At 68.8% G+C, this 11,069-nt stretch overlaps 1 protein-coding gene across 1 annotated transcript; it reads left to right on the top strand.

Moving 5' to 3' along the window:
* The first annotated feature begins 3,265 nt into the window (after nucleotides 1-3,265).
* On the top strand, nucleotides 3,266-10,755 carry RAPGEFL1 (Rap guanine nucleotide exchange factor like 1). Its single transcript, XM_071577569.1, has 15 exons — nucleotides 3,266-3,826; nucleotides 5,395-5,473; nucleotides 6,016-6,166; nucleotides 6,236-6,333; nucleotides 6,729-6,841; nucleotides 6,984-7,151; nucleotides 7,233-7,330; nucleotides 7,597-7,719; nucleotides 7,806-7,984; nucleotides 8,197-8,287; nucleotides 8,421-8,471; nucleotides 8,657-8,744; nucleotides 8,837-8,901; nucleotides 9,170-9,224; nucleotides 10,042-10,755. Exons 1-15 carry the CDS (start codon nucleotides 3,403-3,405, stop codon nucleotides 10,164-10,166), a joined length of 1,908 nt encoding a protein of 635 aa, XP_071433670.1. The 5' UTR covers nucleotides 3,266-3,402; the 3' UTR covers nucleotides 10,167-10,755.
* Nucleotides 10,756-11,069: the final 314 nt, after the last annotated feature.

Below are 11,069 nucleotides of genomic sequence, written 5' to 3'. Positions count from 1 at the left end.
CCACCTCCCACTGCCCCATGGCCCAGCTCCAGCTTGGCACGTCCTGGCAGCCCTTTGCAGATTGCATTAGAAACTTGGCAGGACTGGCTGCCGATTCCTGCCCGTTCCTGCCGGTTCCTGCTGCTCCCCCAGGCACGTGCCGGGACGCCGTGGGGACGCGCCAGCTGCCGGCGCAGGCCCTGGGCAAGGGGGATGTCACCGCGTGAGCGGCGTCTCGGCCACCCCGTCCCCATCTGTGGCCAGGACGGGGACCTGGCACCCACCTACCCACTCTCCAGGTGGATCCCTCATCTATGCCGGGCTCTCCAGCAGGAATTCCTTCGTTCTTTGGTGTTAGTGATTCCGTGACGTTTCTGTGCCTGGTTTCAGCCGTCGAAGCCACATTCCCAAGGCAGAACCTCCTCACGTTTTTGGTGTCACCAGGTCTCTGCCTTAAGGCTGACGTGTGTCACTGACATACCTCACATGACCCAAATCCTGGGCCTTACACCCCTGTGTTTGGTTGTTGGTGTTACTTGGATTCCTATCCCGTGGGATGCACATCCCCATCAGTGTAGGAAGCAGCCAGGTCTTGCTTCTCCTTCCTGGGGCTGAGACCTGCAGGGACAGAGTCCGCCTGAGCTTCTCTGACAGGGCCATTGTCCCCTCTGCTGCATCCCAGGAGCTGCTCCCTCCTTCCCAGCTGCTGCCATCCCAGAAAGGATTGCTCCCATGGCTGCATGGGTGTTCTCCTTTCCCAGGAGCTGCTCTCTTCCCGGGAGTCACTCTTCTCTTCCTGGGAGCTGCTCTACCTTTTCCAGGAGCTCCCAGTGGGACTGGAATTGCAGCTCTGCTGTTCCTGGCGCCAGCCACCCCCACGTCCCTGGGAGCAGCTGCCACCCATGCCAGAGCCCCCTGCTGTGCCCAGGCCTGGGGGCTGCAGAGCCCCCTCCTCTCCCCCAGCCTCGCTGGCTCCCGGGAAAGGACCAACTGGTGTGTTGGCGGTGCGGGAGGTGCTGCCCGTGCCTTTCTGTGCCGCGCTGCCTCCGCCTCGGCTGCCGCCACCTCCGCCAGCCCCCACCTGCCTGCCCACGCCAAACGGGGTGGGGGGGCCTGAATGCCACTCCTGTGCCCACCCTGATGCTATGGAGGGAGCACTGTGGTGGGCTCTGCCCAGCTGCAGCTGGGATGGGCAGGGGGAACCATGCTGGCAGTGCCAGAGAGACCCCAACTCCTCCCTTTGCATCCCACCCCCTTTTCCTCTTCCCTGCAACTCTCCCCAGCTCCTGCCCTCACAGCCACAGCAGGGTGGGAGTGCTCAGCTCCTACCCTGGCGGTGGGGTGGGGTCCCAGAGCCCCTCCAGCAGCAGAGGCAGGAGGCATCATCCTCCTCCCCCTGCTGCCATGCTGTCCTGTCCCTCCCAAGTCCTGCCTCAGTTCTCCTCCCTGGCAGAGGTCCCAGGGATCCAGGGCTCCACTCAGCCCCTTGTAGGGGGGCTGCCATGGTGGGCTCTCACCTTCCCCAAACACCCAGCTCCTCTCTCCCAGTGCTGCAGCTGGGAAGTGGGTTAAGGCGCTGGCACGGGGAGGGATTTTTCCCGGGGTGTAATTTTTCCCTCCTACTCACGGTCTGTTTTGAGCGGTGCCTGGAGGCTTCGCACCCCCGGCTCGGGGCGGGGGAATGCGGCGGCTGCCAACCCAGGGAAGCGCCCGCTCCAGATCCCAGCTCGTTAGGAGAAATAACAGCAAATTAATTAAGCCAATAGTTCTCTCTGCGCCAGCAGTGCCCCCGTCCCTGCCGAGCTGGGAGAGGGGCTGGGACAGGCTGGATGTGGGACACCTTTCCCAGGAGAAACATCGCCCTTGGCAAGGCACAGTGCTCCGGGTTCCTCCTGCCCGTGTGGCCCAGTGCAGCCCCACTGCCATCAGCCAGCAGGGTCTCTCTGTGCCTCAGTTTCCCCTCCTGCTGCCGGGAGAAGCCCCTCCCCGTGGCTGCAGCCCAGGCAAAAGCACCACTTGAGTCTGGGGCTGGGAATCCTCGTCTGGATGTCCCGGGCAGAGGGGATGGAGGAGTTCAGCAGCGTGGGATTGTTTGGGGGTGTTGGGGGCAGTGTGGAGGGTCTGAGCACTGGGACCTGCAGGGACAGAGGACGGACATGCCGTGCCAGGCTGTGCCATCCCATCCCTACAGGGCCTCGTGCAGCCCCGGATGGGGACGCGGGGACGTTTTGCCGCTCTCCGGCAGCCGCATGGATGGAGTTGCCAGGCAACTGCCGGGTGGAGGCGAAGCGGGAACAAAGCAGGAGCTGCCAGGACCCCATCCCTCCGTCCCTCCCCGAATGCCCCAGGGAGCAGAGCCCAGCAAAGGCCATCGGGTCACCCACTGCGTCCCCCCTGGCCACTGTCACCGTCCCACCCCGGGTCTGCTGCGGGACCACGGGTTTGCAGGGGATGGACCCGCAGGTGGGGACTGGGGGGCTCAGGGGCTGTTCCCGTGTTGCTGCCCTCCCTTGCTGTGCCCAGAGAGTGCAAGGTGGGCCAGGGGCAGAGGGCATGGGCATGATGGGTGCTCAGCATCCCGCGGGTGGGTGCTCAGCATCCTGCTCAGTTCCAGGCAGCCCTTCCATCCTGCCCCTACACCTGCCCTGGCACGCCGGGCCCGTTCCGGCCTGGCAGGCAGCCCGACCTGCCCGCCCTGCCCGCGGGGGGACGCGGCCTCAGGGGTGCCAAAGGGGGGGTCCTTTTCCCACGACGCGGTGGGTGCAGAGAGCTGAGCAGGGGGGGCGGGGGTGGGTCACCCTACACCTGAGGATGGGGACCCTGGCGAGGGACAGCATGGAGGGGACAGTCCTGTGTGCCCCTGGGCTGGCATGGGGGGCTGTGGGTGCGCGGGGGGACTGGGCACGGGGTGTGCCAGGGGGGTAAGGCAGCACATGGCAGGGGGGTCGCAGTGTGTGACAGGAGGGCGGTGACAGGCTGTGCGCCCCGTGTCCCCCCGGTGGCGGGGGGCGCGTGGTCGTGTCCGGGGGATGCGCGGGGGAGACACGGGGGATGACGCGGGTGCGTGTAACGCATCACCTGTGCGGGGCTGCGGGGAAGGCGGGCGGTGACCGTGCCCCGGTGCGAGCCGGTGCCACCGCAGCGCCGGGGTGGGTTCGGTGCGGAGCACGGGGAGGGGGCGGGCAGGTGCCGTTGGCGGGGCTGGGGGCGGTGGCGGTGCGGCGAAAGGGGCGGGCAGGTGCCCAGGGCGGCGGCGGCGGGGCCGTACCGGGGCGGGGCTGCGCTGCCGGCGGGGCCGGTGCGGGGCGGGAGCAGCGCAGCCGGTGCGGGGCGGGCGGGGAGCGGCGCCGGGGCCCGAGCGGAGCCGCCGCTGCCGCCGATGGGCCCCTGAGCCGCCGCCGCCGCCGCCGCGCCCGGGCGGCCATGAAGCCGCTGGAGAAGTTACTGAAGAAGCCGGGCTCGCACCTGCCCGCCCGCCCCGCCGCCCCCTCGGGGCAGGTACCGGGGCCGGGGTCGGGGCCGGGGCCGCGGCGGCAGAGCCTGTCGTGCCCGGCCGCCTCCCCCGAGGAGCCGGCGGGGCCGGCGGGGCCGCTACCGGGGGGCGAGGGCCGCTGGCTGGAGCTGCGGCCGCCCGAGGCACCGCTCCGCTCCCCCGAGGAACCGTCACCGGGCGGCGATCGCGACCGGGACCGGGACCGGGAGCCGACGAGCCCGGAGCCGCCGCCCGCCGCCCGCTGCTGCTGCGGCTGCGGCTGCGCCCCCGCCGCGCCCGCGCCCCCCGAGCGGCTCCTGGCCGCGCTCCTCGACCGGCTGCCGGCGGCTGCGCACGGGAGGGGCTGCGGGGCAGGTACGGGGCTGCGGGACCCCCGGGAGGGGCTGCGAGGATGCCCGGGAAGGGCTGCGGGATCCCCGGGAGGGGCTGCGGGGATGCCCGGGAGGGGCGCGGGGAGCGCGGGGGGCGATGCGGCGGCGCGGGGGAAGGTCGGGGGCGGCCTGCGGGGGGATGCGCTGGTGGGCGCTGGGGTGGAGGGCCCCGGTTCCCCCTACCCGGTTCCCGCTGGAGCAGCGGGTGGTCCTGCCGTGTCGGGTTGGGGTGACAAGGTCAGGGCCGGGTCCCCGCCGGGGCAGGGCACCCGCGGCGGCGGCGGCGGCGGGAGTTCCTCGGGTGGGCAGGAGCTCCCGGGGTGGGCAGGGGTCCTCCAGGGCAGGACACTGCGGTGGAGGGGCTGGCAGGGGAATGAGGACCCTGTGGTAGCGCCAGTCCGGTGAGGGCTGGGGGTTGCTGGGCACCGGCAGCCACTGCAGCATCACCTCCCGCTTGGATGGTCCTGAACATCCTCCCGGTGCTAAAATTAGTCCCGACGGGAGCTGCAGTGGGAGGGTCAGTTGGACACCCCTTCCCTCTGGCACAGGTCCCCCCAGTGCTGTCCCACCGTGGCTGCCCGTGCCCAGGTGCCAGAGCTGGGTGGGAGCCAGGCTGGGTGCAGGTGGGTGGGAGGTTCCCACGCCACGAGGGTTCCTACTCAGGCCAATCTTGTTCAGCTGCTGGGAGTGGGGGACATCGGGGACCCCCTATTAGGGACCCCCAGCCACCACCAGCCCCTGATCCAGCAATGCCAGGGCCGGGGTTGGGCATAGACACCGACATGAGGAGCCCTCAGGTAGGGGCGAGCTGGGACTGGCAGTGCCAGGCCCTGCCTGCACCAACACGCTGCCAGGCCCGGCAGTGCCCAGGCTGGCAGGGAACGGGGCAGGCAGGAGCCAGCGCGGGGGTCCTGCGGTGGGAAAGTGTTCCTGTGGCTCTGGGGGCTGCAGAGGGATGGGGACACTGTCCCCGGGGCACTGGGCACAGCCCCCTGGGCACCCCCTGCTCGGCCCGAGGGTTGCGCTGGTGCCGGGCGAGCGAGCGGTGCCTCGTCCGAAGGTCCCAGCGTGGCTGGTGCTGCCTCCACCGGGCACCGACGGCAGCACCAACCCCTCGGCTCACCCGGCCGTGCCAAAACACCTGCCCAGGGTGGTGCCGCCGGTGCTGGCCCGCACAGCCCGGCTGTGGCACCGGCCCCTGTGCCCCGAGCTCCCGCCTCGGTTTGCCCCGCGCCGTGTCCCGCCGTGCCCGCGGCTCTCCCGGGGGCCGCGGCTGTGCCGGGAGTCTCGGCCCCGGTGCCGCCCCGCCGGCGCCTCTGCCCCCGCACCGGCTCTGCCCCCGCACCGGCTCTGCCCGGCCCGGCTGCCCCGGGGCTGGGACGGGCCCTGAGTCAGCCCCGGCGCGGGGAGGTTCGCGTGGGGCTCGGCTTCTCCCGGTGTCACCCCGGAATTGGCATCGGTGCCATCGCCCTCCCGCCCGCCGGGGGCCCGGGGGGTGCCAGGGGGCTGTGCGGGGTGGGGTGCCCACACCTGCCCCCCCATCGCCCCCAGAGTCGCTGCTGGACGACATCGTTCTCACCCACTCGCTGTTCCTGCCCACGGAGCGGTTCCTGCAGCAGCTGCACCAACAATATCCTGGGGGCAAAAAGGGGGCACGAGGGTGTGACAGGGAGGGGGACAGTGCTGGGCACGGGGAGGGCACGAGGGCGCAGTGAGGAGTGGTCCGAGGTTGGGCATCAGAAGGGTATCAGGGTGCAATGAAGGTGGGCACAAGGGTGTCATGAAGGGGACATGACGGTGGTACAACGGTGAACATGAGGGTGGGACCAGGTGGGCACCAAGGTGGGCAGGAGAGTGCCATGAGGGTGGTACAAGAATGGGCACGAGAGTGGGTGTTGGGGTTATGAGGAAGAGGAGGACATGGGGGGGCAGCAGGGCGCTATGGGGGGCTCGCAGGAGCAGCAAGGAGGGAATTGGGGTGCCCATGTGGGTGGGCACGTGGGGGGCTATGAAGGTGGGCATGGAGGTGCATGAGGGTGGGCTACAGGTTTGGGTACAAGGCGGGCACCCCTGGGTGGGCACCACGACCCTCACTGGGGTCCCCGAGTGCAGCGGGTGCTGGGGGGTGGCCGGGGGTCCCTCCTTGCCGTGGCACCTCCTTAACGGTGCCACCTTCGTGCTGGCGGCGGGCAGCGCCGCGCCGCGCTGGGAGGAGGGGGCCGGGCTGCAGCGCAAGCGGGCGGTGCTGGCCGTGCTCCTGCACTTCCTCGAGACCTACAAGGGGCTGCTCCAGGAGGAGGAGAGCGCCGGGAAGGTCATCAAGGTGGGTGTCTCCTTCCCGTGCCCCCGCAGGCCCCTCAGCCCCTGCCCTGACCCCTGTCGCTCCCTCCAGGAGCTCTACCTGCTCATCATGAAGGACACGTCCCTCTACCATGACCTGGAGGACGAGATCCTCAAGCTGCACCAGCTCGTGGAGACTGTGGAGCTCAAGTGAGGAGGGAAAAGGGGGTCCTCGGGAAGGGGAGGGGATCCTGAGGGACTCTGTGGGTCAGGGGGTCCTGGGGCACTGGGCTCACTGTGGGTCAAGAGGTCCCCAGGAAGGACAAGGATTTGTGGTCCTTGGGGACACCCAGGTGCTTGGGGACTATTGGCTCATTAGGAGCCCACCTCGGTGCCCTCCTGACCGCACCCTCATGCCCTGCCCGTGCCCAGCCCTCTACCCGTCCCCATTGCACCCTTATGCCCCCTCCCCGTGCCCTCCTCCTGGCCGACCTCCTTGCCATGAAAAGGCGCTGGGTGGGGGCCACCAGGGCACCCAGCAGATCTCGGGGCTCAGCCCCAGGGGTGCCAGGGCCTTGCCTGACCCCTGCCCTGTGTCCCCCCAGGGTGGCCGACGAGACCCCCCCGCCGAACAAGCAGGTGAAGCCGCTGTTCCGGCACTTCCGCCGCATCGACTCGTGCCTGCAGACCCGGGTGGCGTTTCGGGGCTCTGACGAGAGTGAGTGACCAGGGTGGGGCCGGGGGCCCCTCTCTGTGTGACCCGCTGGCTGCTGCAGGGGCCCCGTGCCCCCGTTTCCCCGGTGGGCAGTGCCCGGCGCGGGGCGGGGCGTGCCCGGCGCTGACCCCTCCGCTCTTCCCAGTTTTCTGCCGCGTGTACCTGCCCGACCACTCGTACGTCACGATCCGCAGCCGCCTCTCGGCCTCGGTGCAGGACATCCTGGCCTCGGTCACCGAGAAGCTCCAGTACTCGGAGGAGCAGAGTGCCCGCGAGGACGCCCTGATCCTCGTCACCATGGCCTCGTCAGGAGGTGCCCGAGGGGGGCCGGGGCGGCTGCGGGCAGGGCCGGGGGGCCGGCAGGTGCTGACCCCCGTCCTGTGCCCCATGGCAGAGAAAGCCGTGCTGCAGCCCAGCGAGGAGTGCGTGTTCACCACCCTGGGCATCAACAGCCACCTCTTCGCCTGCACCAGGGACACCTTCGACTCCCTGGTGAGCTCCGTGCTGGGGACCCCCCAGGAGGGAACCCCCTGCCAGGGACCCCCTCCCTCACCTCCCCAGCCCTGTGCAGAAAAGAGAGGACCCCTGTGCTCCCACCCCATTTCCCCTATCCCGTGTTTTCCCCTATCCCGTGTTCCCCTCCCGTGTTCCCCTCCCGTGTTCCCACCCCGATTTCCCACCCTGTGCCCCCCCCGTGCTGCAGCAACCCTTGAAGTGCAGCACCCCCCGAGCATCCCCATCCCTGTGCCCCCTCTCAGGTGCCACTGCCCGAGGAGATCCAGGTGGTCCCGGGGGACACCGAGATCCACCGCGCCGAGCCCGAGGACGTGGCCAACCACCTCACTGCCTTCCACTGGGAGCTCTTCCGCTGCATCCACGAGGTCTGGGGGGCGTGGGGGGCTCGGGGGGGGGGGGGCGTGGTGGTGGTGGGGGTTCTGATGCCACGCTGTCTCCCCCCTCCTGGCAGCTGGAATTCGTGGATTACGTGTTCCACGGGGAGCGGGGCCGGCGGGAGACGGCGAACCTGGAGCTGCTGCTGCAGCGCTGCAGTGAAGTGCAGCACTGGGTGGGCACGGAGCTGCTGCTCTGCGAGGGGCTGGGCAAGCGCGCCCACCTGCTCAAGAAACTCATCAAGATCGCTGCCATGTGAGTGGAGGGGCTCGGGGGGTCCCGGGAGGGGCTCGGGGGGTCCCGGGGAGGGGCTCGGAGGGTCCCGGGAGGGGCTCGGGGCTTACCAGGGAGGGGCTCGAGGGGCCGGGGAGGGGCTCGGGGGGCTCGGGAGGGGCTCCGGGGGCCGGGGAGGGGCTCGGGGGGTCCCGGGGGTGCTCAGCCCGCCCCTCACGCTCTCCCCACCCCAGCTGCAAACAGAACCAGGACATGCTCTCCTTCTATGCCATCGTCATCGGCCTCAACAACGCCGCCGTGAGCCGCCTGCGCCTCACCTGGGAGGTGAGGGCTTGGGGGACCCTGACCCCCCTCGGGTGCTCCCTGACTCCCCTGGGTACTTCCAGACCTTCCTGAGCCTTCCCAGACTCCCCCCAGGTGAGTGGATGCTCATGGACCCCCTCAATTTGTCTTCCAGAAGCTCCCAGGGAAATTCAAGAACCTGTTTCGGAAGTTTGAGAACCTCACGGTGAGAGATGTCGGGGCTCTGTGGGAGTTGGGGGGGCCCCAGGGCCCCCCAGGAAATTTGGGGAGCTGGTGGGCAGGGCACCTTCCTGGGGTGTCCTTACCCTCCCCAGTCTACCCACCCTGTGCCTGTGGCCACCAGGGCACCCCCAGGGATCCCCCCAAACCCTGACCCCCCAATCCCCTCAGGATCCCTGCAGGAACCACAAGACCTACCGAGAGGTGCTGGCCAAGATGAAGCCCCCCCTGATCCCCTTCGTGCCACTCATCCTCAAAGGTGAGGGGGGCTCAGGGGGTCCCTGTGTCCCAAGGGGGGTCAGGGTCCTGCTGGGACTCCACAGGACCTCCCTCACCCTTCTTTCCCCCCAGATCTGACCTTCCTGCACGAAGGCAGCAAGACCCTCCTGGATGGGCTGGTCAACGTGGAGAAACTGGTGGGTGTGGGGGGGGACATGGCTGAGGGACCCCCAGGGTGAGGGCAGGGGAGGGGGCACCCCCTGAGGAGCTGGGGGTCCCCTGCCTGGGGGTGGATGGGGGTTCAGGATCCCCTGGGTGCAGAACGGGACCTGTGGGGTGGGGGCCCTGAGGGGGGGGGGGGGGGGCAAGGTGTGCAGGAGGGTCCTGGGGGGGTCAGTGGTCCCTGGGGGTCTGGGTGGGGTCCCAGGGGACCAGGGATGACTCTGGGGTCTCTCTTTGCCCCAGCACTGCATCGCTGAGAAAGTGAGGACTGTGAGGAAGTACCGGAGCCGCCCCCTCTGTGAGTGGGGGGGACACACGGGGGTCCCGAGGAGGGGGAGGGAGGGGGTCCCACCCAGCCCTGAACCCCCAGTGCTGGTCCTGAGGGACAGGCACGTGGATGGACCCCCATCCTCATCCTCACACCTCTTTATCCGTGTCCTGTGTCCCTTCACTCCCACACTCCTGCATCCCTGTTCCCATTTCCTGCCCCATTCCCGTTCCCATTCCTGTTCCCATTCCTGCTCCCATTCCTGTTCCCATCCCCATCCCCATCCATCCCCATCCCCATCCCCATCCCCATCCCCATCCCCATCCCCTCCCGTCCCATCCCGTCCCATCCCGTCCCGTCCCATCCCATCCCGTCCCATCCCGTCCCCTCCCATCCCCTCCCATCCCATCCCCTCCCATCCCATCCCATCCCATCCCATCCCATCCCATCCCATCCCATCCCATCCCATCCCACCCCATCCCCTCCCATCCCATCCCATCCCATCCCGTCCCCTCCCATCCCCTCCCATCCCATCCCGTCCCGTCCCATCCCGTCCCATCCCATCCCATCCCATCCCACCCCGTCCCATCCCATCCCGTCCCATCCCACCCCATCCCACCCCATCCCACCCCACCCCATCCCACCCCATCCCACCCCATCCCATCCCATCCCATCCCATCCCGTCCCATCCCACCCCATCCCATCCCATCCCATCCCATCCCATCCCATCCATCCCCTCCCATCCCACCCCGTCCCATCCCATCCCGTCCCATCCCACCCCACCCCATCCCACCCCATCCCACCCCATCCTACCCCATCCCATCCCATCCATCCCCTCCCACCCCAGGCCTGGAGCTGGAGGCGTCCCCGGCACAGCTGCAAACCAAGGCCTACGTGCGGCAGCTCCAGGTCATCGACAACCAGAACCTGCTCTTTGAGCTCTCCTACAAACTGGAGCCCAGCGGCCAGTGAGGGGCCTGGGGAGCCAAACTGGGACCCCCCAAACTGGGACCCAAAACTGGAACCCCAAACTGAGACCCCCAAACTGGGACCCAAACCTGGGACCCCAACTGGGACACAGAAAATGGGACTCCAAACTGGGACCTCCAACTGGGACCCCAAAACTGGGACACCCACCTGGAGTCCCCAAAATGGAACCCCAACCTGGGACCGCCAACTGGGACCCCCAACCTGGGACCCCAAATTGGGATCCCCACCCCGGGACCCCCCCAGGCCCCCCCGGGCCGGTGCCCCCAGCACTGACGCACTTTGCCAGCCCCGGCCGCGGGTGCTGCCCCTGCCCTTTGGGGGGTGGGTGGGTTTGGGGCCCCCCAGCGCATCCCCCGCCCCTCCCCTGCTGGGACCCCCCCCCCGCCCCCTCTATTTTTGTATGAGCCCCCCCCAGACGTGTATATTTTGTACCGGGCACGGCCTGGAATTGTACATTTATTTTTTAAGAAAAAGGAGGAAAAAAGGCAAAAAAAACCCCCAACCCCTCCCCCCACCAAAACAAGCCGGAAGGGGTGAGGAGCCCCAATAAAAGTCTGTCCCGGCGCCCGTCTCTGATGTCATACGAGGGGATGACGTAATTCTGGGGAGTGACGTCACAGCCGCGCTACCGGTGACGTCACGGTCCCGGTAGGGCGAGGGCGGATCCGACCTTCCCAAGATGGCGGAGCACGCGGACTGCGTGACCTTCTCAACATGGCGACAAACAGCATTGCCCACTGACCTTCCGGACATGGCGTTCCGTGTGCCCTTCTCAATATGGCGCACGGGTGGCGTCGTAGCGGCGCTCGGTCGCAGCACCTCGCGGCTGCAGCGGCGGCTCAACACGGAGCATGGAAGGTCTCTCCTGCGGCGCCGCTCTCCCTG

The sequence above is a fragment of the Pithys albifrons genome, chromosome 25, assembly GCF_047495875.1.
Source record: "Pithys albifrons albifrons isolate INPA30051 chromosome 25, PitAlb_v1, whole genome shotgun sequence".
Lineage (NCBI taxonomy): Eukaryota > Metazoa > Chordata > Aves > Passeriformes > Thamnophilidae > Pithys > Pithys albifrons.
This window is presented reverse-complemented; position numbering and strand designations above follow the sequence as displayed.